The sequence below is a fragment of the Neomonachus schauinslandi genome, chromosome 9 (assembly GCF_002201575.2).
Source record: "Neomonachus schauinslandi chromosome 9, ASM220157v2, whole genome shotgun sequence".
Lineage (NCBI taxonomy): Eukaryota > Metazoa > Chordata > Mammalia > Carnivora > Phocidae > Neomonachus > Neomonachus schauinslandi.
The window spans coordinates 143,046,096-143,069,518 of NC_058411.1; the positions used below are offsets into that span (position 1 = coordinate 143,046,096).

Sequence of the window (23,423 nt, forward strand, 5' to 3'; positions counted from 1 at the left end):
CACATAGTAGGTGTGCAGAGAGTGCTTGCTGAGCTGAACTGGGTGCATCGTATGTTCAAAATCATTGATTTTGTATCCTGCAACTTAACTGAATTCCTGTGTCCGTTCTAGTGGTTTCTTGGCGGAGTCTTTTGGGCTTTCTATATATAGTAGCATTTCATTTGCAACTGGTAAAGGTTTTACTTCTTACTGATTTGGATGCCTTTTATTCCTTTTTCTTGTCAGGTTGCCATGGCGAGGACTTTTAGTATTGTGTTGAATAAAGGTGGTGGGAGTGGACGTCCTTGTCTTGTTCCTGACCTTAGGGGAAGGCTCTGTTTTTCACCATTATGTATGATGTTGGCTGTGGGTCTTTCGTCTATGGCCTTTATTATGTGGAGGTATGTTTCCTCTAACCCTCCTTTGTTAAGAGTTTTATCATAAATGGTTGTTGAATTTTGTCAGGTGCTTTGCTGCAGCTATTGAGATGATCGTATGATTTTTATCCTTCGTTTTGTTAATGTGGTGTGTCCCATTGATTGATTTGTGGGTGTTTAACCATCCTTGCATCCCTGGAATAAATCCCACCCGATCATGATATATGATCCTTTTAATGTGTTGATTCAGTTCGCTAATATTTTGTTGAGGATTTTTGTATGTAGGTTCATCAGGGATATTGGCCTATAATTTTCTCTTTCTGTGTGTGGTGTCCTTGTTTGTTTTTGGCATCAGGGTAATGCTGGCCTGGGAAAATGAGTTTGGAAACGTTCATACCTCTTCGATTTTTTGGTAAGAGTTTGAGGATAGGTATTAAATCTTCTTGGAATGTTTGGTAGCATTCACCAGTGAAGCTGCCTGGTCCTGGACATTGGTGTGTTGGGAGGTTTTCGATTACTGATTCAATCTTCTTTCTATAACTGGCCCATTCAGATTTTCTATTTTTTCATGATTCAGTCTTGGAAGACTGTATGTTTCTAGGAATTTATCCAGTTTTTCTAAGTTTCTTGGTGTGTAATTATTCATAGTAGTCTCTTATGATCCCTTTTTGTTGGTGTATAATTGTTCATAGTAGTCTCTTATGATCCCTTTTTTTTTTTTTTTTTTTGGTGTATAATTGTTCATAGTAGTCTTTTATGATCCCTTGTATTTCTTTGGTATCAGTCGTAACTTTTCTTCCTGATTTTATTTATTTGAGCCTTCTCTCTTTTTTCTTAGTCTAGTTAATGGTTTATCAATTTTATTTATCTTTTCAAAGAACCATTTTCATTGATTTTTTTATGTTGTCTTTTTAGTCTCAATTTCATTTATTTCTGCTCTGATCTTTATTATTTCCTTCCTTCTACTGATGTGGGGCTTTGTTCCTTTTTCTAGTTTCTTTAGGTGTAAAGTTTCATTGTTTACTTGAGATTTGTCTTGTTTCTTGTCTCACTATGATTCCCTCCTGGAACTGCTTTTGCTGCATCCTATAGATTTTGATATGTTGTATTTTCGTTTTCATTCATTTCAAGGTTGTTTTTTTTTCTTCTTTGATTTCCTCATTGATCCATTGGTTGTTCAGTAGTATTTAATCTCTACATATTTGTGATCTTTTTCCAGTTTTTTTTTTTTTTTTTTGCAGTTGATTCCCAGTTGCATTCCATCATGGTCTGGAAAGATGCTCAGTATGATTTCAGTCTTCTTAAATTCACTGAGACTTGTTTGGTGGCCTAACATATGTTCTTTCCTGGAGAATGTTCCATGTGCACTTGACAAGAATGTGTTTTCTGGTGGTTTGTGGTGGAATGTTCTGTGTAGAGCTGTCAAGTCCATTTGGTCTAATGTGTTATTCAAAGCCACTGTTTCCTTATTGATTTTCTGTCTGGATGATTTGTCCACTGATGTTGCTGAGGTGTTAATGTCCCCTGAGTTGCTGTAGATTTCTCTTTTTAGGTCTTTAGTATTTGCTTTATATGTTTAGGTGCACTTATGTTGGGTACATAAATATTTACAAACGTTGTATCTTCTTGCTGGATTAACCCTTTTATGATCGGTAATGCCCATCTGTGTCTGTTATTGCAGACTTTATTTTGAAGACTCTTTTGTCGGATGTAAGTGCAGCTGTCCCAGCTTTATTTGGGTTTCCATTTGCATGAAACGTCTTTTTCCATCCTTCACTTTCAGTCTGTGTGTTCTCACATCCCAGTGTCCTGACATCTTGTAGGCAGCATACGGCTGGGTCTTGTTTTTTTGTTTGAATCCATTCAGCGACTCTGTGTCTTCTGATTGGGGGATTTATTCCATTTATGCTTAAAGTACTTATAGATAGATAGGTGTGTACTTATTGCCATTTTGTTCATTATTTTCCAGATGTTTCATATTTCCTCTCTGTTTCTTCTTCTCTTGCTCTCTTCCCTTGTGGTTTGATGCCTTTCTTTAGTGTTATGTTTAGGTTTCTATCTCACTAACTTTTGTATATCTACTATAGGTTTTTGCCTCGTGGTTACCATGTGGCTTACACATATCAGCCTACAGACACACCCAGAGATGTTGGGGGTTTGGTCCCAGATCCCTGTAATAAAGTGAATATCGCAATAAAGCAAGTCAAATAAATTTTTTGGTTTCCCAATGCATATTAAAGTTATGTTTGAACTGTAGTGTAGTCTATTAAGTGTGCAATAGCATGATGTATAAAAAAAGCAATGTACGTACCTAAAACTAAAAATACTTTATTGCTAAAAAATGCTAACCATCATCTGAACTTTCAGCAAGTCATAATTGCTGATCACAGATCACCATACCAAGTATAGCGATAGTGAAAAAGTTTGAAATATTGCAAGAATTACCAAAAGGTGACACAGAGACACAGGGTGAGCAAATGCTGTTGGAAAAAATGGTTGATGTGGGGTTGTCACAAACCTTTACTTTGAAAAAATGGAATAGCTGTGAAGTCCAGTAAGGCAAAGCACAGGAGAACAAGGTGTGCCTGGGTGTGTACGACTGTGTGTGCCAATCTCTGTGAAGTTGATAGCAAGTTAAGTTTGAACACATTCTGAAACTTTACATTTTTACTCCCTCCCCCCACATTTTATGCTTCTGATGTCACATTTTACATCTTTTTGTGTGTGTGTATCCCTTAACTAACTGTTGTAGTCATAGTTATTTTTACTGCTTTTACCTTTAACGTTCCTGCTAGCTTTATAGGTGATTAATCCCCTGCGTTTACTATATGTTTACCTTCACCAGTGAGCTTTATGCTGTCATATGTGTTCTTGTTCCCAATTAATGCCTTTCTTTTCAGCTTAAACAAATCCCTTTAGTATCTCTCATAAGCCTGCTCGGTGGTGGTGAACTCCTTTAGTTCCTGCTTATCTGGAAAACTTTCGCTCCCCCTCGATTCTGACAATGACCTGCCCAGGTGGAGTATTCTTGGTTGGAAGTTTTTCCCTCCAGCACTCTGAAAATATCCTGCCACTCTCTGTGGCCTGCCTAGTTTCTGCTGAAAACTCTCTGATAGTCTTACGGGGATCCCTTGTACATAAGGAGTTATTTTCTCTTGATGGTTTGAAGCTCCTCCTTATCTTTCACTTTTGACGTTTCACTTATAATGTGTCACAGTGTGGGTCTCCTTGGGTTCATGTTATTTGGGGCTCTCTAGGCTTCCCGGGCCTGGGTGTGTGTTTCCTTCCCCAGATCAGGCACATTCTTGACCACCATTTTTTTAATAAGTTTTTTCTCCCTTTCTGGGGGACAGAAGTTTTCTTCTTTTGGGACCCTTATTATGCAAACGTTGTTCCCCTTGGTGTTGTTCCATAGGCCCCTTGAGCTGTCTTTGCTTTTTCAAATTCTTTTTTCTTTTTGCTGCTCTATTTAAGAGTGGGCTCCCCTACCCTGTCTTCCAGTTGGCCAGTCCTTTCTTCCGCTTCGTCTGCTCTGCTGTTGAAGTCCTTTGTGTATTTCTCAGTTCAGTTTTGTATTCGTCACTCTGTGACTTCTGTTTGGTACTTTCTCATGTTTTCTGTCTGTTGAAGTTCTCTCTGTGTCCATCTGTTCTTCTTCTGAAATCAGTGAGCTGCTCTGTGACTGTGACCGTGACTTTGAACTCTTTATCAGGTAAATTACCTGTCTCAGTTTCATGAAGGTTTTTTCTTGGAGTTTCATCTTGTTCTTTCATTGGGAGCATAATCCTCTGCTTCCTTATTTTGCTTGGCTGTGTTGGTTTCCATGTATTAGGTGAAACAGCTCTCTCTCCATCCTAAAGAGGTGACCCCAGGAAACCTGGGGGTGGCTTCCAGTCTGCTGTCTGGGCAGCACCCTGGGGAGGTAGCCTGCCAGGAACTGTCTCTCTGATTGTTTCAGTCCTGTGGGGCCCAGAACCGCAAGCCCCCTGGCCCACCAGAGCCAGATGTCCGAGGGACGTCCCTCGTGTGGACCATGCACAGCCACCATCTCTGGTGGGGCCGTGGGGGGAGAGCGCCAGGGCAGAACAAGCCAAGCCTACCCACTGGGTGTGGTGGGGCAGGGGCCACGGCCTCCCCTCACTTTTAACACCCTGGACGTTCATAACCTTGGCCGTTCTCACACAGTCACGAAAACCTCCTTCTCTCCTAATCTTGCGACTTCCCCCGGAGAAGTTTGCCCCATCCCTCCATGCTGCCGGGGAAGTAGGATAAATGTGGGAAATAGGTTGGCATGGAGACCATTGTATCACCCACAGGGCCCAGCCCAAGGCTCTGCTTATTTGGGGTGAGCTTACCTGGATGCTGATAAATACAGCAGTCACAGGGCCCCCCCGCCGCCCCAGCAAAGGCTATAACCTCGGGGTCTTGCCTTCCCCGCTTGGGCCTGTGCCCCTGAGAGGCCATGTGGCTGGCAAGCAGCAAGTGCTCAGGTGGTTATTGGCGGGATTATGTTGAGTTTCCATAGGAGTAAGGGGATGAGGACCACAGACCCCAGGGTGCCTGATGGAGACATCGTCAGAGGCCCGGAGCTGATGGAGCATTCGTGTATCTCCACTTGGCACTTACTCAGTACCAGACTCTGTGTGGGGCTATGGAGTCCCCCGAGGAAGGAAGCTAACCCCGGCCTGGCCTTGAGTGGTCGGAGGCCCGTGGGTCCGTCAGACCTGTGAGGCTCTGTGGGAGGAGAGGCCTCAGGGAGAAGGCAATCCTCCAGCAACAGGAGGATTGGGGCCCACCAGACACCCCCAGCCCCCACCAGGCTGGGATCCAAACAAGCACCTTCCCCCGACCTGAAGCTCTAGGTCTCCCCTGGCTGACCCCAGGACACGGTGCCACACCTGGGCCCTCAGGCCATACCAGAGCAGCACACCTGAGCCTGACAGAGACAGGGGCCAGGCCAGAGCCACACCCAGAGCCTCCTGAAGGCTGTGGGGAAAGACGGGGAACCGTCCCAGGCCTAACCAGAGCCCTGGGGAAAGATGCAGAGCACACGGTCTCACCCAGGCTGTGTCTCTCCCTCCCAGTGGACAGGTGGGTAGGTGGGTAGGTGGATGGAGACGTGTGTAGACAGGGAGGTGGAGGGAGATGTGGATATACACAGAGATGGTGCAGGTACAGAGAGAAAGGGCATGGAACTCAGGAAGACCGAGCCCGGTGTGTCCGCCCAACTACCCACTTCACAGAGGAGGGCCCGAGCGTGCCAGAGGAAGGGGCCCACCTGCCCCGAGCCGCACTGTGGTCAGACTCTACGTCCAGTGCCCTTTCTCTGACCAGGAGGCCACTTGGCCCTCTTAACTCTGGGTGTGCCCTGGCCCGTCACTGAAAAGAACCCTGGGTGACTGGGGAGCCCGGGCACGGCCCCTGCGGGGGCCACCTCACACCTCCAACCGCAACCCCTCCGTGAGAGGGTGGTCCCCCACCTCGCAGGTGGCTGCACCCCCACAGGATACTGGGCCGCACCTGCAGGGGACCGGCTGCCTTCCCGTTCCCGCCCTGCCGGTGGTTTACTGGGTCCCTCTGCGCACGGGTCTGAGAGCCTGACATTTTCCTTCAGTCTTTCTCAGTTCTCCAAATTGCCTTTTTCTTAGCGTCTTCCCAGAGCCTGGAATTCAGCCTTTCTCTCTGCATGTGGGGACTTTGTTCTTTCCCAGTGGATTTTACTTCCTTTCTCTGTTTTTGTGTCTCTGCCCCCCCCTTCTCTGTCTCTGTCTGCATCTCTGTCTGCATCTCTCTGTCTCCGTCTCTGAATCTCTCTCTGCATCTCTGTCTGCATCTCTGCATCTCTTTCTCTGTCTCTCTCTCCGTCTCTGTGTCTCCCTTCCCTCACCCCCAGTCCCCACGTGGAGCAAAGCCTGTTCACACGGCTGCCCGTAGTCAGGATTTGCAGTGGCTCAGAAGGGCTGGGTGGAAGTTTACTCTCCCTTCCTGAGCACTGTCTGTTAGTCACTCGGGCACGGGCTTGTGGACACCAGGGCTCGGGGGAAGGTGTACAAGAACAAAGGGAGCCCGCTGCCCCCGCGGCCTCTGAGGCACATACACGGCAGCCCGGGCCGCCTGGGGCCGCAGAAGCGCCGCTCGGCCTTGAGCCGCCCTGTCCTGGCTCAGCCGCCCTGTTTCCTGGAGGGGACCTTGGGCACAGCACGGCGTCTTGCCTCCGCGTCCCTGTGAAAGGGGGTAATGCGCGTGACTCCTAGGGTGGGAGTGCTCCCGGCGAGGCCAAGTGCACGAGGAACCCGGGCCTGGGACCTCCAGTGTCTCCTCCAGCTGAGGCTCCCGAGCGGCCCGCACAGCAGCCCCCTTGTCCTCTGCCCTGAGGACGCCCTGGCATTCCGCAGAGCTCACTCCAGCATGCTCAGCCTGCTCGTCAGGAGGTGCAGTGAGGTTTCCGGGTTGTGCCAGCCCCCCAGGCCCCCACACGCACCCCACCAGCAGCCTCTACTCCTGGACTTCTAGCCCGTCCATTGCGGGGGTCTGGGTGCTGTCGCCAAGGACAAGAGATGCAGGACACTTGTGAGGAGCCTGGCCACAGCCACGGGCTTGGCCTGGAGCAGGGGTGACAGGGATAGGATGGAGGCCGGGGAGAGGGATGGGTGGGCTAGCCTCGGCCTACGGAGGCCACTGGGAGGGGCTGGGGAGGGAGCCTCTGGGAGCCGATCGTGCCCTGAGGGGCAGCGAGCTGAGAGCTGAGCGTCCTCACGGCTTGAAAGCCAGAGGTCTCTCTGCTGGTGGGGTTCAGACCTGGAGGCTTCTAAGCCGGCTCCCTGTGGTTACATTTCCTGCTGAGGCAGGATTACAGTGCACATGGGGGTAAACAGAACAGCCGCGTGCTTCTCCACTGAGCTGAGCTGACTGCGAAGAAGCTTCTGTTCTGTTCGGGGTGAGGGGACTTAGCCAAGCCCCTCCTCCCCACAGCTCTGAAGGGCCAGGCTCGGGGACCTCCACCCGCCTGGCCCCTCTGGGACCAGCAGCTCTGGGGCACCTCCCCGCCCCCGGCAGCTTGGCAGGGAAGAAGACCACTCAGTGGGCCCACCCAGCTCCAGGACATCCGCCCTGGGGACCCAAGGGGACCCACTGCACCTGTCTGTGCGCAGCTGAGAGTCCCCTCCTTCCGAGTTAGGACCCAGGGTCCCACCTGTCTGTAGGCTCATTAGGCGTTCTCATCTTCCCATCCCAGTGCCAAGCCCTGGCCCGAGGGGACGGGAGGTGCCCGGGGAAGGTCTGCTTTCCAGCTGTGGAGTCCCGGGCAAGTGGCGCAACCTCTGTATGCAAAACAGATTAACACCTCCTCCACCTGCTAAAGGCGGGAATCAGTGAGATCACGGGAGACGAGCGCAGGGTGTTCATCATCTCTCGAGAGGCGGGGAACGTGCCGCAGGGCCACCTACCCAGCTCTTCTTCACCTGCTGCTTCGGGGGGGCGGGGGGCGTGCCCACCTGAGCCTTCCGAATTCAGTTATTTGAGGCTGCAGCTGACATTTCATTCCACAGCCCCAGTTATCTGTTTCCTAGGAAACAAGTGAGAGACACTGACTCTCCAACCACACGCACACACACACGCACGCACGCACACCCCCTGGCTGCCACCGAGACTGACAATTAACAGAAATACAGTAAATGTCAGCAGAGGCTAAAAATAGTTTACACGCTGCACCTCCGGCTGCTCCCTGCTCCCGGCGCGCGGGGGGAGGGACGGGGACAGCACCTCTCTGACCCAGTGCCACTCCGTGGCCCGGATGCGTCTCGGACCCGGCGGGCCTGCGGGCCCGTCTCTGCACCCCGCCGCCTGCCTCTCTCCCACCTCCACCAGCGTGAGACCCAGAGGCGCCACAGGTTGGGCCCCCAGCACTTGGCTGGCCCACGCTCCCTGCCCGCCTCCCTCTGCGTCCTGAGGCTGGCACCCCCAACCCCCTCAGCAGCCTGGAGAGACCCAGCCTACAGGCACACAGTCTGCATATCCCTCCCCTCCCCACCCCGACCCCCTAAAACCTGCCCCTTGTCCCGCCAATGCCACGCCCCTCTCTAGGGCACCCCCGCCCCCTCGTCACTCAAGCCAGAAACCTGAGTGGTGTCCTCCTGGCTCTGTCCTCCCAGCCCGTCCCCCCGCTGGGCACGGCCACCCAGACCCTGCCCACCTGCCTGCCTTGTCTCTGGCATCCCTATTCCGGCCGTCCGGCCCCTCCCACCCCGAACACACCGGGGGCTCCAGACGTCTGTGCTGTCCCCACGCTTCTTGTCCAACGTACATCAAACCTGGGCCCATGCTCCACCCGCTGGGCAGCCGCCCTGCGCTCCCTGGGCTGACCCGAGGGCAGTGTTCTCTGCCCCCACAGCCCTTGTTCTCGTCTCCCTCGCAGCTGTGACCTTAGCTAACAGGTGTGCTCACTGGGCTACAGGCATTGTTCTAGGAGCTGAGGGGCATTAACCTGGACAGTATAACACGTGTGTCTATTGTTGGCTGCTCTCCTTCCCAGGAGCCTAGGGGTCAGGCCCCGTGCTTGAGCCGGCTCCAGGTCACCTGCACCAACAGGGGTGCTTCCGCTGGGTGCTCCTCGGGTCCCTGTCTGTCTGTTCATTGCTTTCACCCCAGGACCAGAAGAGCGCTTGGTACATTTCTGTGGAGTGAATTACAGGCAAGCAGTACTCAGTTGGTGCCCGATTCCCAAAGGGGATCCTCCCGCGGTGTTTTTCCTCTGCCTTCCTCCCAGCACACCTGGTGGTTTAAAACTGGCTTTTTTGCAATTTGTTGACAAATCGGGCTCTGTGGGTTTTGCTGCCTTCCTACAACATCCTAAGCATAGGCTCTGTTCCATCGTACAAAGCCTGCCTTAATCAGGAGTTTGAAAATGCTAACTGGAATAGCATTCCCGTGATCACAAATAACGAATCTGCGCCTGGCTGACGCGGCCGCGAGCGCTTCGCAAACCAGCCAGACTGAGAGCCGCAGATACCCTGGTAATCAGAGATGTCTTCTTCTTGGTGCAGCATTATTTCACAGTCAACTTCAGCCACGAGAACCAGAAAGCCCTGGAGCTGAGGACAGAGGATGCCAAGGATTGTGACGAGTGGGTGGCAGCCATCGCTCACGCCAGGTATGTCCCGCCCACCCCTCAGTCACTGCAGAAGAGGCTGAACCCAAGGGCCCCGCCCCGGCGCAAACCCAGGCCCCGGGGGGGGGGGGGGGGGGGGGGGGGGGGGGGGAGGGGGGAAGGGAGGGGAGAAGGAGAGCTGTAAGGAGGGCTCTTGGCAGGGGTCCCCTGGGAGCCCTGGAGCTCTGGGTCTGTGCCTCCCTCGGTGCCACCAGGAGCAGGAGACTGAGAAGCAGCCTCCCACCTGCTTTAATGCACTGGCTCTTTCCTTCCCAGTAGGAAGCTGAGCCCAATTCCGTTGGGGTCAAGGGTTTTATGGCTACCAAAGTCTAAGCCCGGGCTCCAATCCGGATGCAGCCACTAATCTGCTGCATGACCATGAACAGCTCCTGTCTTTCCTCTGGGCCTGTTTCCTGTTCTATAGAGGGAAATCCTCTAAACTTCTCTGAGCTCAGGGATTCCAGAACCCCTCCTCATTCCCAGCAATGTGTGCCCCTCGCTGGAGGGGCCAGATGGAGAGAAGAGCAAAGGGCTCTATGTTGCAGAGAAAATGAGGCGCCGCACTGGATTGAGTCTCTTGGGTTGTAGGGAAGTGACAGGCCTATGGGCTGGGGTGTGGCTCCACAGCTGACGATCCCCTGGCAGAACCAGGTCCTGTCTGAGGGCAGGGACCCCCAGAGTCACCCCTCTCAGCAGGTGATCTTTCTGGGTCAGCGGAGAGCAGTGTGCTTCTGTGTCTATTTTCCTATAGAGTGTAGGGTCCTGAGTGCACAGACCAAGTCTGATTCTTTGCATCCCCAGGGCTTAGAGAGGCATAAGCAAGTGGTCAGCAAATGTGGACTGGAAGAATTCAAAAATGAATGAATGGATAGAGAATGGATGCAAGGTTGGATGTTGAGTGGAAGACAATGGTGGATTAATAGAGGGTAGATGAATGATAAATGGATGTGTTTAAAATATGTGTGATGGTGGATGGATAGACAGGTAATGAGTGATGCATGGATGGTGTGTGGGTGAGTGGATGGATGGATGGATAAATGGATGGGGATGGATGGATGGACGATGGATGGATGAACGGGTGTGAGGGTAGATAGATGGATAGGTGAATGGATCGGTAGGTGGATGGATGGATGGGTGAATGGGTGGGTAGGTGGATGAATGGGTGGGTGGCTGGATACCAGGGCCCTTCCTTGAGCCCTGGAACAAGCCAGCTGACCAGAAACCCTTTATTATGGCCATAACACTGACTGTGACCTTGCGGTCAGGCCATGCCCATTCCTGTCCTCAAGGAGTGTCTAGTCCAGCCATGGAGACCAGGTTCTCACACGTGAACTTGTAAAGTCAGGCTCTGAGTGTGGTGCTGGGCAGTCGGATGGTTGCAGGTGTTCCCCAGGGATGTTCCGTCCAGTCAGGAAGACATTAGACATGCTCACGGCTAGCTCTGGTACACGAAGGCCCTGGTAAGTACAAGGCACCACGAGGAAGAGACATTACTTCCATCTGCGGGGAGATGAGCGAAGCTGGAAATAGGGTGACATTTGATCTAAGCCAGAGGACCAGGGGCATATTTAAGGGGTTTAACTATGAGCACTTCGGCCCCTAGCCCCACCCCAAGGCTGATGTAGGAGAGAGGCTTCCAGGAATAATGAAGAGACCAAGTGTGGGCTTTGTAAGGTGGAGTGTAACCAGGTCATAACGGGTCTTGAACACCCAGCTGGGGTGTTTGGCCTTTACTCTGTGAGCAGTGGGAGGTATCGAAGGTTTTACACCAGGGCAGTAACACAGTCAGGGCTACAGTCTTGAGCGGAAATTGTCGGTGTCGTGGGGGATGGATTCACATGGGAAGAACCCAGACTCGGGGACAGCAGGCGGACCTCAGTCTCCCTGCACTAACCAAGAGCAGGGTTGTTTTGAGAACCAAATGAACCTGTTTATGTGGAGGGGCTTTCTACGTGTTGAAGCGATACAGAGTTCTAATTGGTTGTACATTCTGAGAACCAGGACTATGCTGATTTAGAAAATCCACTGATACAAAAATGTCTTAGAGGCAGTGAGACTCTACTACATATGGAATCCAGCCCGGCGAAGGGTGCGTAGACACAGCAGCAGAAGGTGGGCCGGGGTGGGGCCCCACAACGCACACAAGCAGGCAGGAGCGGAAAATGGCTCAGCCACTTCAGAAAACTGTTAGATAGTTGCTTACAAATTAGCAATTTAAAACTTGCTAGGCCTGCTCTGTGACCAGCAATTCCAACCTTTTGGTGTTTATCTGAGAGAAACAAAAAACATCCACAACAAGCCTTGTATACACGTGTCCTTTAGCAGCTTTATGCACAATAGTCCCCAGACTAGAACTAGCCGAGGTGTCCATCCGCAGACAGACGTGCAGACAAGCCCGGTAGGTCCACATGACAGAATACCGCTCAGCGATGGAAAGCAACCCGCCACAGACAAGCGGAACACAACGGATCAACGTCAAAGTCAATGTGCCGAGGAAGAAGGACCAGACACAAAAGAGGGCAGGCGGTCTGATTCCAGGGACGTGAAATTGTAAGATAGGCCAAGCTCGCCTGTGGCGAAGGAATCTGAGCAGGAGTCACTTGTGGGGTGGGGCTGGCTGGGAGAGGTGTGAGAGAACTTGCTGGGGTGATGGAAGGTTCTTTGTCCCAGGTGAGGTATGCAGGGATCAAAACCTGTCAGACCATGCACTTAAGGCCTGCGCTTTCCATTCTATGCGCATGAAACCTCGAATTTTAATGATTAGTTCTGCAGCCCCAAATCTCTGACCTCCCCCTTCCATGACCCAGCAGAGAAAACTCCATCTTAGATGCTTCAAGTGATTGGGTCAGGCCCACCGAGATCATCTCCCCATCTTAAGGCCAGCTGCGTCTGTAACACCACCTGGCACTGGGGTAGAAACCCGTCAGATCTGTGGTCCCGGGGATTCGGAGGGATTACACCCCAGCGTGGGAGAGGCCGTCCTGGGGCTGACTTACATGCTTCTGTATCTCTAGGGGGAAAGTGCAGACGCTGAGCCGTATGCAGCCTCCAGCCCAGTCCATCGTGAGTGTGTGTGAGTGTGAGGTGTGTGCATGTCAGGAGGGAGCCTGGCTCTGTTCCACAGCCCTGTTGAGCAGTGAGCAGTTTTGCCCGAACCTTATTTAGTTTCTACTTGCATTTATGTAATAGATACATTGTACGTACAAAAGTAAGTTGTAGGGTCCACAGCGTGGTCTCTCGGTCTCTCAGTGCTGCGCGTCCACACTTCAGGGAGGGAGCTGTGGGCGCGCGCAGCCCCACGCCGTCGGGGACGGGAGCCCCGTTCTAGCTCCAGCTGCCGCGCTCACAGACTCTCGTTTGGGGCAAATCTCGTCCCCTCTCGGGCCTCAGTTTCTCCAGGTAAAAAATGAGACCGTGGGTCTCTCGTGGCTCCCGAGTTTCCTTCCAGCTCTGAGTCTCCAAAGACAGTGCTGCCCAAAGAGGTGCTCAGTACCTCATTATTGGGGGGGGGGGAACAGAGAAGCCCAGATCGGCTGCACAGGAGACCTGGCTCCACGCAGAGCGCCGGCGCCCGCAACAAACGAACCAAGTCTCGGATTTCCACGCCCCTGGAGTGCGGAGAAGGGCGGCAGCGTGAAGATAGACCCCGTCATCTCTCTGCTGAGTTTCCTTTTCAGAGAGAATTGAGCCTCTTGGGAAGTGGAGAAACTTGAAAACCTAATATTCTAGTTCACACTCATTTTCGTAAGGGAAGCAGAGTCCTCGTCTCAAGCAAATAGTCCTGCCAAGCAGTCTGCTCTTATAGCCTTATTGATCTTTAGACGGGTGGGGAAGCCAGGACCGAGCTTTGATTTCGGGATCAGGACCCTCCCCGGGCACGTGTTCCAGGTCCACCGCGCCCCGCTCCCCCTGCCCCGTCTACCCGCCCCACCACCCCCTGCCGCCTTCAGGGCCGGCGGGAGTCACGACCAGGCTTTCTCAGCCTCCTGGAGTCCCCCCGACCGCCTCAGTGCAAGGCCGTTCCCCACACGCAGCCGCCTGGGCTCCCGTGTCATTTAGGGCTGAGAGGACGTGTGTGCGGGCCCTGAGCCGGTGACTGAAGCCGGCATCGCCAGCCCGGCGCCCCACTGACCAGCCACATCCAGGGCAGCTGAAAAGTCACGTAAGAAGACGCCAGACGGGAAAGTGTCCCCTCGATTGGGCATGTGGGGAGCCCACTGGTCACCCTGACGGGTCCCGCTCCGGTGGGCGCAGGTGGCCGCCCTGGGCTGCCCTGGGCTAGGAGCGAGCAGGGGACGGACAGTGGGGATGGTGGGTGAGGGCAGGCTGCCCTCTGAACAAACCGTGCTGCACAGATGGGGGGCTGGGTTTGTCCCTCACGGGGAGGGACTCAGGGCTCCCTATGTGCCGAGGAGAGAGAGCCCGTGGGACAGGGCTGCTGCTCACACAGAAGGGACGGACGTTCGGGGGTCCAGGGCGGGGCGAGCAGGGCCTCTGCCCCCTGACAGGGAGGGCAGTCACAGTGTGGTGACCGTCCCCGCTGGCACAGCCCCGTTTCACGGATGAGCAAACCAAGGCTCCGTGGGAGGTCCCTGGGCTAATGGGTGTGCGAGCGAGCGAGGCCGGGCCCGGCAGGTAGACTGGGTTAGAGCACGGGGCCTCAACCAGAATCTGCACCTGCAGGGCAGGGGTGGCTGTGCCGGGGGGCTGGCAGGACCAGCAAAGGAGTGTGAGGATGACGCAGGCGGGCTGCAGGGCAGGAACAGGGCCGCCCGCGGGGCAGGGGCGAGGCTGGAGAGGCGAGGCTGGAGAGGCGAGGCGTGGAGCTGGGAGGTGGGCAGGGAGCTCCAGCGGCTGAGGCTGGAGGCCAGAAACTGGGAGCCCTCTGCTGTGGAGAAACCGAGGGTGGGAGAGAGCTGGGACGCAGGTGCAGGGAGGGGAGGGGAGGGGAGGATGGGGACCAGGGACAGGGAGGACCTTCCCTCTGCGGCCATGCCTGGCCTCCCGGCCTCCTGCGCCGATGGGCCCCACTGAGGCTTCCCTTGCAAAGCCGCTCAGCGCTCCTCTACGGAATGGTGTTTCCCCAGCTCTGACACCTTCACACGGCCCTGCTCATGCTGTGGGGTGTCGGGGAGAACCCTGGCCCAGAGCACAGGCGACCTGGCTCCACCCTCAGAGGCTTGGGACCGGTGACCTTGGGCAGGGCAGGGCACGGCAGCCCCCTCCCTGGCTGGTCTTCGGCTCCCCCAGCCGGGACACGCTGCAAGTCTGAGGCCTGTTAATCTGCACAAATGCTGGGCTACCTCTTCCGCCCTCTGCTTATCCTATGGGGGGGCCCTCTGACCTGGCCCCCCTAACCTTCCAGCCTTGTTGCCAGTCTCCCCCAACACAAGCCTCCCGGCCGAGGCTGCCCTGGGGTGGTCCTGTGCCCAGAGCCCTGGGTTTGGCGTCAGAGACCTGGGCTGGGGGGCACCCCGGAGTCTGGGTCGGAGAACACAGCATTGCGGCTAGAGCCAGCGCTAGCCCAGGAAAGAGGGCAGGGGAGACAGGCTTGAGACAGAAGAGCCGCCTGCACAAAGGCCCCGGGGGCCTTGCTGGGGGAGGACCGCACTAGTGGGACCCAGAGGTCAGGGCGCGAGCCGGGAGTTGGGGGGAAGGCCCCGGGCGCCGTGTGCAGCACTCGGGACCTCGGGAGTGCTGTCGGTGGGGCGTCCCACCCGGGCTGCATTTCTAGGGCCCAGGTAGGCAGCGAGTTAACCCGCGTGTCCGTCTGTCCGCAGCTACCGGACGCTGGCCACGGAGCATGAAGCGCTGATGCAGAAGTACCTGCACCTGCTGCAGATCGTGGAGACAGAGAAGACGGTGGCCAAGCAGCTGCGGCAGCAGATCGAGGACGGGGAGATCGAGATCGAGCGGCTGAAGGCAGAGGTGACCGCCGGCCGGGTCCAGGCCCCAGACCAGCACCGCACGCCACCCCGGGCTCCTGGAGGGGCGGGGAGCGGGGGGCTGTGACCAGCAGAGCAGGAAGGGTGCATAGTCAGATCTGGGTTCAAATCCCACCTCTGCCCCCAAGCCCTGTGCCTCAGTTTCCTCGTCTGTAAGATGGGTTTTTTACCCTCACCCGGCAAGGTTGTGAGGATGGCGCAAGATGAGGGGCGGGTTGCAGGGTGCCGTGCCGAGGACCACGCTGACTAAGCATCCTGCGTCACCAGCCAGCACGGCAGGGGCGCGGGGTGGTCAGTGTCACGGCAGCCCCTTCTCTGGGCTGTTCCGGGGCTTGCTGGGCGGCTGTCTGGGGACTGCGCTGTCACCAGGCTGAGCCTGCTGGGACCGTGATACCGAGCGCCGTCCATGAAGCGGTATCTCCTTAGAAATGCAGCGCCCAGGCCTCCGCACCCACCCACCGTAGGAGGATCTGAGCCCTCGCCCCACAGCGCACACGGCACCATCTGGCCACATCACACAAGAGCCGTGGGCTCTGCGCTGAGGAGGGGATGGGAGAGCACAGATTCTGGCAGTCAGAGTCAGCTACGTAATTTCCAGGGCCCAATGCAAGGGGAAAATGCAAGGCTGCGGCCAGGAGGTCACCCCCCTCCCCACAGCCCACCACCCCAACCCATGGTGGGCAGGTGACCCCCAACTTCAACCTCCACCTCCCCAACCTCTGCACGTGATGCACTCGGTACCCAGATTACGGGGTCACCCACCGAATGCACCGGCTGCTGTCTCCCACACCTCCCTGAGACCCCACGGGTGCGCACTGGACGCCCCCCCCGCACCTACACCGAGGCTCCTGCAGATGGATTCCAGTGTCTCCTGCTGATGCCACCCAGGTGCTCCCAGACAGAGGGTAGCAGTGGTCGTGCGTGCCAGGGTCCCGGGTGTGGGGAGTGGGCAGCCGAGAACCCGCCTCGGGGAGGCGGCGAGTGAGAGGTAGGAACACTGTGAGCTAAGGCTCTGAGACCCTGAGCTGTGCCCCACAGTCCCATCAGATGTCACTTATAAAACAGAACTCAGAGGAAATTATTAAGAATTTCAAGATGGGAGCGGCAGAGCTGGGAGCTCCAAGCACGGTCCTATCCCATGCTCCTGAAGCCGGCTCTGCCTGGAGCGGTCAGACTGGGAGGCATCGATCCCACCTTGTTGCTTCATCACGAAGCTGCAGTGTCCCCTTGGGAGTTCGGGTTCAACCAAATGTCAGGTTCAGCATACCTTCCCCAGTCCTGCATCGGGCACCTCGGACAGGCCGCCTCGGTCCGCCCATGACCATCCTGAGGGGATGCAGGCTCAGAGACCACAAGCCACCTGCCGAGCACACACAGCTGGGGGGCGCAGAGCTGGGACTGGAGCAGGGCTGGCTGTCCACTTGTCAGTCTTTCCACTCTGCTCGGAGCCTCTTCCCACACGGCTCCAGGATGCAAGCTTGTCCCGTCTCTAAGCCACCTGGTTCACTCTGGAATCAGAACCATCCCGGAGACCACCCCCCGGGGATCTCCCCCAGCCCAGCACACATCCCCGAGTCCAGGCTGCACCCCGTGAGGAACCAGAGGCCCGACCACAGTCCCACATTATTAGCTTTATGAGCAAGGCGGTCTGGGTGCCATTCACTCACTCACTCAGCCTGCAACCCCCTGACCGCGGCCCACGGTCTCATCCTCTTCCCCATAACTCCCGAGTCTCGAGGGGCTCCAGCCAGTGCCCAGAGCCGTGAGCCCTGCGCCCTGCACCCTTGTCATCCCACGTTCCTGCCTCGTGGAGTCCTGGCAGGTCCAATGCCGCCTCCCAGGCCCCCGCCCCAGCCGGAAGAACGCTCACTGCCCCTGCTCCGTTCCCACACCCCGCCTGCCTCAGCAGAGCCGACTCCGGGGCGGGTGCTCCTGGAGGGCCAGGCTGCCCTTTCTCACTTGCTCCTTATGCCTGGCACGTAGTAGGTGCTCAGAGAATACACGGGCGTCACGCTCTGAGCTGGGTCCTGGAGCGATGGAAGTGTCTCCCGCTGGGTCTGGCTGGGGAACGACGATGTCAGCATTGTCACGGAGCTTGCGGTGTGAACCCAAGCAGAAGTGAGTCCTTTATGGGTGGAGAGGGTGTGGGTTCACGTGGCATGTGGCCTTGGCGGGTTTCAGGGCTCTGTGCGCAAGAGCAGGGGTGGGTGCCGACGGGGAGTCCCGTGTCGCTGGGGAACAGAAGCAGGTCGGTAGTGAGTGTGCGTGTGTGTGCACCTGAGTGTGTGTGCGCGTGTGCGTGTGAGTCAGATGGCAGCAGAAGCCAACTTGGAATGTGGAGCAACGCTTCCAACTGAGTGCATCACCCTCCAGGGCAAAAGATGCCTCTCAAGAAGACTTTGACAGAAAGGCCGTCTTAGGCTTTCAGGCTGTAGCCTCTGTCTCACACACACACCCTGCAGGGCGGGTGGACACAGCCAGTTCCCAGGAAGTAGGCTGTGAGGGATGCAGGAGGCCTTGGAACGGGACCGCTGGAGGGATCTGAAGATGCTGAGGTCCACAGCAAAGGGAGGGACTTATCCAAGGTTGCTCCAAGGTCACCTGAGTGCTGGAGTCCCAGCCCTCGGACTTGGGTCTCCTGGCTCCAGATCCTTGGCCCATGCCTACCCCCTGAGGAGCCAGGTCTGATGAAAGGAGGCGAATCTGCTGACCACAGTGTCACCTGGATGGCCCCGAGCCCCCACGGTCCACTGGTCCTCCACTAGCCAGACACAGCTGCTCAAGCCTGTCCCGCACACCCCCGAGGACGTGCAGGGGCTCGCCTTCCCCTGCCCTCCCCCCACACTGCTCCGTACCCCGCCGGTGGTCAGCTCGTGCCCCCGTCAGGGTGACCCGGATCCCGCGGCAGTCACCACCCCCACATCGCGGGGGCTTCAAGCAGCAAGGGTTGCTTCCTCCCTCACACGGGGTGTCCACTGGGAGTCCTGCTCCCGAACGCTTGCTCGGAGTCAGGGACACAGCCGACGGAGCCCCCGGCTCACACGCAGGGAAGGGAGCTGCGAGCAATGAGCGCACCTCTGCTCACGCTTCCATGGACACAGCGTGTCACAGGACCAGGCCCGCCGTCCCAGGGCTGAGAAGCACAGTCCTGCCTCGTCCGTCCATGGAGGAGAACCAGAGTCCGCAGAAGCCCAAATGGCCACCTGACTGTGCCTCCGCCTTCCGTCCCCAAAAGCCCTCAACCCGGGCTGTCGTGTGGAACACGGAACAGACTTCCCGAAAGGTGTGAACACAGCAGAGGAGTGGCTTCCACAGCCGAGTCAGAAACCAGCTTACACACAGGAGATGCCCCTGCCCTCACGTCCCCTGGCCCTTCCTGGCGGGGGGGGATATCTCACCAGGACCCCCCCACACACACAGCGCGGTGCTTGGGAGCTGGCTCCTAGCAGCCTGCAGGAGCCTGCCGTCTAACCTTCAGAAGTTCTGCAGGCTGGTTACTCCATTTGTGGGAGTTGGACGTGGACTGTTTCCACCATGAGCTCGGCAGGTGCTGCCAGTGGGGGTCTTTCCTTCAGAGAGCCCATCATTAAGCATTTCATAGTTTCCTTTCCTTCGGGCTCAGCTACAAAATTTGCAGGGCTTGGGGCACAAGGAAGACCCAGGGCCCTCAGAACATCTGGGCGGCAACAGCCGAGCCCTCAGCCAAACCTGGGCCCTTGCGGGTCTGGGGCTCTGCGCGGGTCCTGCTCCCGGTCCTCAGCCCCATCGCTGCACCCTGCAGCCCCGCAGCCGCCTCTCTCCAGGGACACACGAGATTGCACCCTGACGGAAGTCTGCACCGCACCGTGCACCCTGCTCTCTGGCTCACCCGACCACCCCCAGCCAGGCCCCGTCTTTCGCCCACGCAGCTGAGGACCTGCTAAAGCAAAGGGGCATCCACTTCTGAGAAATGCATCCACTCCGGGCATCCCATTTGGCAGCATTTCACTGTTTCAGCAGTGATCTTTCTCCCGTTGATGTTCAGAGGGGAGTGTGGAGCAGTGATGCAGGCCCTGCAGGGCAGGGTAGGAGCTTAGACGCAGTCCTAATACGTTATTGGCTTGAAGCACCCTGAGTCCCGGAGGCCTGGCTCTGGAAGGACCCTCGAGATCTTCAGTGCAGGGTTTGGATCAGTCTTGCAAACAGAGCTTGCCATGGATCCCCAGCACGGAAGGTAGAGCAGTGAGGAGACCGCTCTGGGGAATGTAGGAGAGCGCAGCCGACCCCGCAGTCCACACTGGGGCACACCTCCATGCCTGGAGGCTTGCCTCCCGTGTCCCCTGCTGCCTTGGCACACCACACCCTGCATGCCCCGTGGCTCTGTCCACAGCATCCCCTCCACTGGAAGTCCTCTGTCCCATAGCCCTCCTGTTGGACTCCTATTCATCCTTCAGAACCTCTTCTGGATGGCCCTTGCTGCTTCCCTGGGGAGACCCCCCCACTGCAGTGGCCGCACGCTTGTTCTGGCCTTGTCCTATTGGGTTGACCCCCTGTTAGCCTGGGAGCTCCTCCAGGGAGGGATCTGGCTTCTCCACCTCCAGCTGTATCTTGCCAGAGCCCAGCACAGATGCCACAGGGACTTGTGAACAAGGTTGGCCCAGGGGGACAGAGATGGGCACCTGGATGGCTTGCAAGAGGCCAGAGGGGATCGAGCAGGAAGGAGAGGACGCTGGGCCATGTGTCAGCTCCTTGAAGAGCAAGAAGTACGGGGTCTTTCAAAACCTTGGCTGCTAACAGAAAAACACCTGGATGAATTCCACTATCAGCTGCTGTACTAAATGCATTCTGGATCAGAGATGCCATCTCGGGGCCGGTGGGCAGCCAACCAGGGGGCAGGCAGGAGCCCAAGTGCCAGCTCTCTGGGGCCGTCATTGACGAGGGTCAACCAAGCAGCCCCTGGGTGCCAGCCTAGCAAACCGGGTCCAAAGCAAATCCCCCCCAGAGGGGACCGGCCAGGTTTTGAGAAAGGTTGCCGGTGCGAGCTCCATGGGGTTGGGGTTCCCACCACCTCCCAACGCCTGCTCCTGGCAGGAAGGAGCCACGGCCCACGACCTCTGTAGGGTCCCCGGGCTCACAGCACTCCAGAGTTTGCCCACCCAGCCCGCTCCTTAAGTAAAGACTCCAGAGCTTGCCAGCACTGCCTGAACATGAAGCATAGCGCCTGACCTCATTCCATCTCTTTTCCGCTCTGGGCCTGCTGAGGAGTTGTCCTGGAGTGCCTCTGCCTGCGAAGAGCGCCATCAGTTTTAGACACAGGCTACTTACACACACACACACACACACACACACGTGCATCGCCATTGTGAAGAGAGGAGGGGTAGGGTGTGCAAAGCTGCGGCGGAGAAGTGATAATACCAGGCCAGGTGTGGGGCGCTGACCGGGCATCCCCGCGTTTCTGAGCTAAGAGCCTGCACGTGCACACGCGTGTGTCTGTGTGTGCATGTGCATGTGTGTGCACGTGTGTGTCCCTCAGCCCTCTGGAGCACAGATCAAAGAGTCAGCCTGCATGTCGACGTGCAGATGTTCTCAGAGAATTGAAAAAGGCCCGGGGAGGGGGGCGGGGCGGGCGGAGGAAGAAGAGCCCTCGCCGGCCTGAGTGCTGCTCAGATATTTTCAGTCACTCTGCAAGCATCGCTGGGGTAATTTTAGCAACCAGGGGAGTGGAGAGCGGGTAACCGTTCCATTTTGCTTTCAAAACGCTCAATCGTGAGAGCCCATTCAGTGTGCGGTTCAGCGAGTGGCCTTGAGGGGACAGGGCCCCGTGCTCTGCGGAGGGAGCTGGCTTGGTGGCCACGTTTGGAGGCTCCCCGAGCTACTATCTTGAGTCTGTGGGGCCGAGCGGCGGCAGCGTGCTCCTGGGGGTGAGCTCTACGTTGTTGCTATTGCTCCGATTCTCCTGGAATCCACCTCCCTATGTCGTGCTCCGGTGTGTGCCGAGCACCCAGCCGCGCGTGACGCACCAGGAGCAGGTGGATGGGAGCAAGCAGAAGCGCCGGCTCGGGGCGGCGGGCAAACGCGACCTGGCCGTCCACTCGAGGAGGCCCAGGTGCCCGCCACCGTGTGGCCAGGGCCCCCTCTCCTGGGCACCACCCCTTGGTTCTGTCCTTGCAGCTGTGCTGGACTCTCTGATCCCCGCATCAGGCGCCTGGAGGCTTTCTAGGGCAGACGGGCGTTCCTTCCCAGGACTGGCCCGTGTTTCTAGGCCAGCGGTGTCCACAGGGGGCTCCTGGGCAGAGAAGGGCCTCCGGGCAGCCCAGGGGATGGGGGGCAGCCAGGCCAGCAGGAAAACACCGCTTTTCTGTGATTCCAGCACAGCTTTGTCTGAAAAAATAAGGGGACCGCCCAAGTGTCCATTTACAGATGAAGGGGTTGCAAAATAGGGTACGTAAATACCACGGGAAATTACTCAAGCTTAACAAGGACGGTGTTCGGACGCCTGCGGCAGCATATGGGTGGACGTGGAGGACGTTACTTACACCAAGTGAAATCGGCCGGTCACAGAAGGACGGATTCTGTAGGATTTCAGTCCTGGGAGGACGGAGAGGAGTCAAGCTCATAGTCAGAAGGTTGATGGGGGGCTGGGCGTGGGGGGCGGCAGGGAAACGTTGTTTCATGGGGCCAGAGTTTCAGTGTGGGACGATGGAAAGTTCTGGAGATGGATGGCGGGGACGGCTCCACAATGGCGTGCGCGTACTTTAATGCCTCTCAACTGTACCCCTGAAACAGGTTAAAATGGTTAAGTTTGATGTTATTTTGCCACAGTAAAAATTAAAAATAAAGGGGCTGATGGTTTGGGGCGTAGGAAAGACAATCACAGATTAAAGGCAAAGCCCCCAGATTACACTGGGGTGCCCGCTGCCCAGACCCCGGTGCCAGGGCTCCCAGTCCAGTGCTCCCTCACCGTCTGCCTCCACAGCCTCCCGCAGAGCAGGGGACACGCGCCAAAGGCCCCCTGGGGGAGGTGACAGGGCGCTCGCTCACCACTGGGATCCGCGTCTCTGTTACAGATCGCCTCCCTGCTCAAGGACAATGAGCGCATCCAGTCCACCCAGACCGTCACCCCCAACGATGAGGACAGCGACATCAAGAAGATCAAGAAGGTCTGTACCAGCCCTCCTAGAGAGCTTCCTGGCACTGTCACCCCTGTCCCCCTGCCCCCAGGGCAGGCCGGCCCCCAATTCAGCCTGAGACAGGACCCCTGAACAGCACTGGTCAGGCGGGTTCTCCGGGCTGTCCCTGGGGGTAGTGGCCTCCCCCTGTTTTATGTGTAGAACAGGCTCCAAAGCGGAAGGAACCCAGGCTGCAGGCTCCAGCTGCAAGCTTTTCTCATATAATGGGGGCAACCTCCTAAGGCCCCCCCGGCCCCCTCCCCCCTGCCACACTGCTCCCCCGGCCCCCTCCCCACTGCCACACCCCAGCCCCCTCCTCAAGCAGATCCTTCCTCTCACAGCTGCCCCCTCTAGTCCCCCGCCCACCTCGGCATGGGAGCCCCTGGACCCCAGAGCTGCCCCTGCTGGTTTGCCCCGTGAAAGTCCAGAGGTCGTAGAAGGCCCTGGGAATCCACCTGGTGGCTGGGGTGCCGACCAGCACTGTGGGCCCGCCGAGGGCGGCAGGTGCACAGGGAAGGGGCGTGTGTGCGTGTGCAAGCTGCCAGACTTGAAGCTGGGGAGCCCGAGTCACCCTAAGACGGCCCGGTGAAACCGGACAATCCTGCGTGTGGAGTGGGCAGGAAGCCCCGACGCCCCCAGACCAGAAACTGCACACGGGCGTCCTCCCAGGCCAAGTTCAGCCTCCCGGCATGTCTGGGGTTCTGAGCCCGCACAGTGTGTTTTTTTTCTTTTTAATTTGTTACCAGTGCTTTAAAAGCTAAACACTTCACATAAAAATCTGGATTTTGTTTCTCAAAAATAGAAATAGCTAACATTCATTAAGCACTTC

The 23,423-nt window shown here is 56.6% G+C and overlaps 1 protein-coding gene across 1 annotated transcript in view; it reads left to right on the forward strand.

Annotated features, from left to right (window-relative positions):
* Nucleotides 1–23,423, forward strand: part of RASGRF1 (Ras protein specific guanine nucleotide releasing factor 1) — a 101,872-nt gene that overhangs the window by 14,550 nt on the left and 63,899 nt on the right. The window contains exons 2-4 of the mRNA XM_044918143.1: nucleotides 9,398–9,504; nucleotides 15,282–15,429; nucleotides 22,493–22,585. Coding sequence (XP_044774078.1) covers nucleotides 9,398–9,504; nucleotides 15,282–15,429; nucleotides 22,493–22,585 — 348 coding nt within the window. The remainder of the gene's footprint in view (nucleotides 1–9,397; nucleotides 9,505–15,281; nucleotides 15,430–22,492; nucleotides 22,586–23,423) is intronic.